Source organism: Limulus polyphemus, unplaced genomic scaffold, assembly GCF_000517525.1.
Source record: "Limulus polyphemus unplaced genomic scaffold, Limulus_polyphemus-2.1.2 Scaffold3114, whole genome shotgun sequence".
NCBI classification, from domain to species: Eukaryota; Metazoa; Arthropoda; class Merostomata; order Xiphosura; family Limulidae; genus Limulus; species Limulus polyphemus.
In genome coordinates, this window is record NW_013668724.1 from 5,697 (window position 1) to 11,051 (window position 5,355).

The 5,355-nt window shown below is 36.5% G+C and overlaps 1 protein-coding gene across 1 annotated transcript in view; it reads left to right on the forward strand.

Moving 5' to 3' along the window:
* Nucleotides 1-5,168, forward strand: part of LOC106468692 (NADH dehydrogenase [ubiquinone] 1 beta subcomplex subunit 7-like) — a 10,403-nt gene extending 5,235 nt beyond the window's left edge. Inside the window, exon 3 of the mRNA XM_013929130.2 lies at nucleotides 4,874-5,168. Coding sequence (XP_013784584.1) covers nucleotides 4,874-4,973 — 100 coding nt within the window. The 3' untranslated portion in view covers nucleotides 4,974-5,168. The remainder of the gene's footprint in view (nucleotides 1-4,873) is intronic.
* The last annotated feature ends 187 nt before the right edge of the window (nucleotides 5,169-5,355 follow it).

Here is a 5,355-nt window from a genome sequence, read left to right on the forward strand (position 1 = left end):
CTCATAGTCTATTTAATAACAGTATGTTTGTCCCATGTCTCTCATAGTCTATTTAATAACAGTATGTTTGTCCCATGTCTCTCATAGTATATTTAGTAACAGAATAGTTGTCCCATGTCTCTCATAGACTATTTAGTGACAGTATGTATGTCCCATGTCTCTCATAGTCTATTTAGTGACAGTATATCTGTCCCATGTCTCAGTCTATTTAGTAACAGTGTATTTGTCCCATGCCTCTCAGTTTATTTAGTGACAGTATATTTGTCCCATGTCTCTCATAGTCTATTTAGTGACAGTATATTTGTCCCATGTCTCTCATAGTATATTTAGTAACAGTATGTTTGTCACATGTCTCTCAGTCTATTTAATAACAGTATGTCTGTCCCATGTCTCTCATGATCAGTTTAGTGACATTATGTTTGTCCCCTGTCTCTCATAGTCTATTTAGTGACAGTATGTTTGTCCCATGTCTCTCAGTCTATTTAATATCAGTATGTTTGTCCCATGTCTCTCATAGTATATTTAGTAACAGCATATTTGTCCCATGTCTCATAGTCTATTTAGTGACAGTATGTTTGTCCCATGTCTCTCAGTCTATTTAATATCAGTATGTTTGTCCCATGTCTCTCATAGTATATTTAGTAACAGCATATTTGTCCCATGTCTCTCATGATCTGTTTAGTGACATTATGTTTGTCCCATGTCTTTCATAGTCTATTTAATAACAGTATGTTGTCCCATGTCTCTCATAGTATATTTAGTTACAGCATATTTGTCCCATATCTCTCATAGTATATTTAGTAACAGAATATTTGTCCCATGTCTCTCATGGTCTGTTTAGTGACAGTGTAATAATGCCATGTGTTCCATTGTCTTTTTGGAAACAGTGTAGTGTGCTATGTCTTCCATCGTTTCTTGGATGACAGTTTAATGTGTCATGTATTCCATCATTTCTTTAATTGACAGTTTAATGCATCATGTATTCCATCATTTCTTTAGGTGACAGTGTAGTGTGTCACGTATTCCATCATTTCTTTAGGTGACAGTGTTGTGTGTCATTTTCTGTCCATCACCTGTGTTGATAACAGTGTAGTGTTTTTATTTATTTATTTATAATCTTTTTAGGTGATAGTTGTAGTGTGCCATATCTTTCAGTCTTTTCAGGAAGGATTCTGATCTGACCTCTTCCAGTTATGATGGTAATTGGCTTGGATGTTGGTGACATAGAGATGTAAGATTTAACCAAGTTTCACAACTCTAGGTCAAATGCTTTTATATGACAGGTAACCAAATATTTAACTCGTCATGGCTCCCAGATGAGATCCAATGATATAAAAGTACCAACAAACGTTTATTCACAGACTGACTGAACCCTCTATTCTTCTTTAAGTTTTTCCTTTCCAGTTATTTCTAGATTTAGCACACATAAAACTAAAGTGACACAACTTGATGAGTGGATACCTCCTGATCCCATTGTGAATCCAGGCTGATGCCTGGTATAAACTTAGAGGATGGTCTTCAGTATCAACTCTTGATTATGGTCATCCATCTTGGTTGACAGTCAAAGTGATGTCAACAGTCAACAACTAAAAAACAAGGGTCAAGGGTGTGAATATTAGAAAAAATTTCATATTTGTCTGACGGATAAAGTGTTTTCCAGCAGTAATTTACTTTTTACTGTAGCATTAAGAATAAAAAATGTTATTGATGCTTTTATTTTACTGATATCACCTGGGAGCCATTTCAGAACAAATATTTGGTGACCTCTAACATAAGAACTATTTGACCTTAGGATGTGAAACTTGGAAAAATCTTGTATCTTTATAGCACCAACATCCTTAGTGAGCAACATCAAAATTGATGAACCTTTGGTTTCAAGGGTAATTAACCTGAGATGGACTAAATAAAACATATTGATATGACTTAAAAACTTTTAAACTTATCTGTAAATCTAGTGTCTCTCATTCTGTCCAGTTAATAGTCACACCATGTGTTGAAAAAGTGCTTGTAGGACAGGCTTGATTAAAAACTAAGTGAGGTGGTATCCTTTTCTATACTATACTGTCACAACTGAGATATCCTTTTCTATATAATTCTGTCACAAGTGAGGTATCCTTTCCTATACCACACTATCACAACTGAGATATCTTTTTCTATACTATACTCTCACAACTGAGATATCCTTTTCTATATAATTTTGTCACAAGTGAGGTATCCTTTCCTATACCATACTATCACAACTGAGATATCTTTTCTATACCATACATTCACAACTCAGAAATATTTTTTTATACCATACTGTTGCAACTAAGATATCCTTTTTATAATGTACTGTCACAACTGAGATATCCATTTCTATACCATACTTTCACAACTGATATATATTTTTCTATACCATACTGTCACAACTGAGATATCTTTTCCTATACCATACTGCCACAACTGAGATATCCTTTTCTATACCATACTATCACAACTGAGATATCATTTTCTATACCATATTGTCACAACTGAGATATCATTTTCTACACCATATTATCACACCTGAGATATCCTTTTCTATACCATATTGTCACAACTGAGATATCATTTTCTACACCATATTGTCACACCTGAGATATCCTTTTCTATACCATATTGTCACAACTGAGATATCCTTTTCTATACCATCCTGTCACTGTCACAACTGAAATATCATTTTCTATACCATCCTGTCACTGTCACAACTGAGATATCCTTTTCTATACCATACTGTCTATAACAACAGGTAACTGAAGTTGAAAGTCTCTGTGCTAATTTCTCTTTGACTTGTATGTTTATAGAAAATCAAACACAGCTAGAAAGGTAGATTCTTAAATGTAGAAGTAACATTCCAAAATGTACTTACCTCCTCTCACACTACAGTTATTACTTGACTGCAGTTTTCTTCCTTTGCCAATCTAAGAATTGGTCTGATTTGTTTCATGCTTGCTCCAGTCTTTTATTCCCCACTTCAGTGCCTTTGGTGATATTTGTCTCGTGACACTCTCCACATATGTCAAAGCACCCTCTAACCTGGTACTGTATATGAGCACCTCATTTAGATAATATTATCACTTTTCCTCAACAAAGTGTTCTCTAACGGGTTTCTCTGTACTACAACCATTGGAGATGCTTTGAGTGTTCTTCATGTTACCTAGATGATTTTTTATTTGGCAGGCTGATATACGGCATGAATTCCGGATTATTGTTTTTGGCAGAGACAAATCAAATCTCTCCTATACTACCTCTGATATCTAGCATCAGAGGTCACTCTCAGCTGAGGCTGTCCATGACCTTATTCATAATGAGTTGGAGACATATATGTTTGATCTGGTTGTACTAGTGGAGCTAGGTAGTCCTTACCACACCCAGTTTCCAGCCACTTGGGTGGTGGACAAAAGTTATTCCTCCAGAGTGTTCGAGTGAATTTCCTCCACTCTTGGAGAAGAGAGCAAAGTTGGGGCCCCTCCTACCTGGGATCCTGAATGTTTTTTTCCCAGATGTTGGTAGGAAAGGCACCAGCCTACACGGGAACCTACTCATAATACCAGTTGAGATTTAACACTCGACTATCTGGTTTAGTTGAGCGTGGCCCTTCTTTTTGATCCATATTGGTTCAGTACATTGTTCATAGAAGAAGAAAGTCCATTGTCTCTTTGTAATTCTGAATGCAAAGTGGTCCCATCCCAGGACCTTGGTTGAGCACAGTTTTTTCCATGTCCTCCCCATAATTCCAGGAACAAGTGGAATTTACCTTGGCCACACAGTTGGGGAGTGAGTATGAGTGTTCATAATTCCAGACTGGAAGAATTCTGTTTCCTCAGGTTAAGTATGGCATACAGGATCCTTTCATTCCGAGTTTGAGATGTTGCCTTTCAGGCTTCTTCAGGTTGAGGAGAGGGTTTGTCCGCTTTGATGTTGCTTACCTTCTCATTAGGATTCAAGTGGCATGGAATACATCACTATAGCTACAGGTTGGGATATATTGTGGTCCAAGTGCCCTAGCCACCAGTGTGGGATTTAGGGACCATAGCCCTATAATTCCAATCCCGAGAAGTGGAACCTTGGCTGTCTGGTTGGGATCTGGCCAATATTGATGATGGATCTTGTCAAATTCCACATGCAGTGCATGAATTGGGTTCTGGGTGAAGAACATACCTGTTCTGGATGTAGTACTGTGCCCCCACTAGGGTGCTAATCTTCTATTGGCATGCCTGTGATCTATGCAGATGCATTCTGTACAGATAATGCCCTCACCATCCCCTCCACTTTATCAATGTGGGATTATAGCTATAGTGTGAGAAGAGATAACTATGTTCTGGAAGTTAACATTTTCTTTAATCAAAAATATATTTCCTATAATACTTACCTCTTCTCAAACTCTCACACCCTTTCTCCCCACTTAGAGTCAGTCTTGAAAAAATAATAATATTATCTGAATGAGGTGCTTATATACAGCACCATGATAGAGGGTGCACTGACATAAGTGGAGAGCATCATGAGATAGATATCATCAAGGTCAATTAAGTGGAAAATAATATACTGGAGCAAGTGAGAAAACAATCAGACCAAAGCTTAAATGGGTAAAGGAAGGAAACCCTTGTAGTTGAGTAATTGCTGTAGTGTGAGCGAAGGTAAGCATTATTGGAAATACATTTTTGCTTTAAGAAACTGTTAACTTGTGTGAAACTTGCTGAATAACTATGGATATGATAAGTAAAGAAACAAGAAAGGCATGTTTTGATATAAAAAGGGTTACAGTATATTTTACTCACTTGTGTCAGTTTAGAAGATAACTTCATTTATGGTTTGTTAATGGTCATCTCAATCATTTGTTTTACCTACTTACCAGTTACATCTTGAGGATGAAAGAATACGAACGTGAAAAACGGCTACTTGCACGAGAAGCCAAAAAACGATCCAAACAGCAGGTGGAGGAACTGGAAGAATAAGAGTGTGCCTGGCTACATGTTACATAATTCATTTGGACTTGAACCCATTGTATAGGAATGAAGCTAGAATATGGTAGAAAGCATTGTAGGTAGAATATTAAAAGAGCAAATCAGTTTCTGTACAAAAACTAATAAAAAGTTTGGTGTACTCTTAGTGTACATTAAGAGCTAATAAATATGGTTGTTCCTTTGTTTTCTAGTTTTGTTTATGAAATGCATAGATTTTAGATTTCAAATAGTTTTGGGAACTTATCACCATGGATTTAGAAGTACTACACAGTAATGTACAGTACCCAGAACTGGGCAGGGATTTAGGAGTATTACACAGTAATTTATAGTACATAGGACTGGCAGAGCTTTAGAAATATTACACAGCAATGTA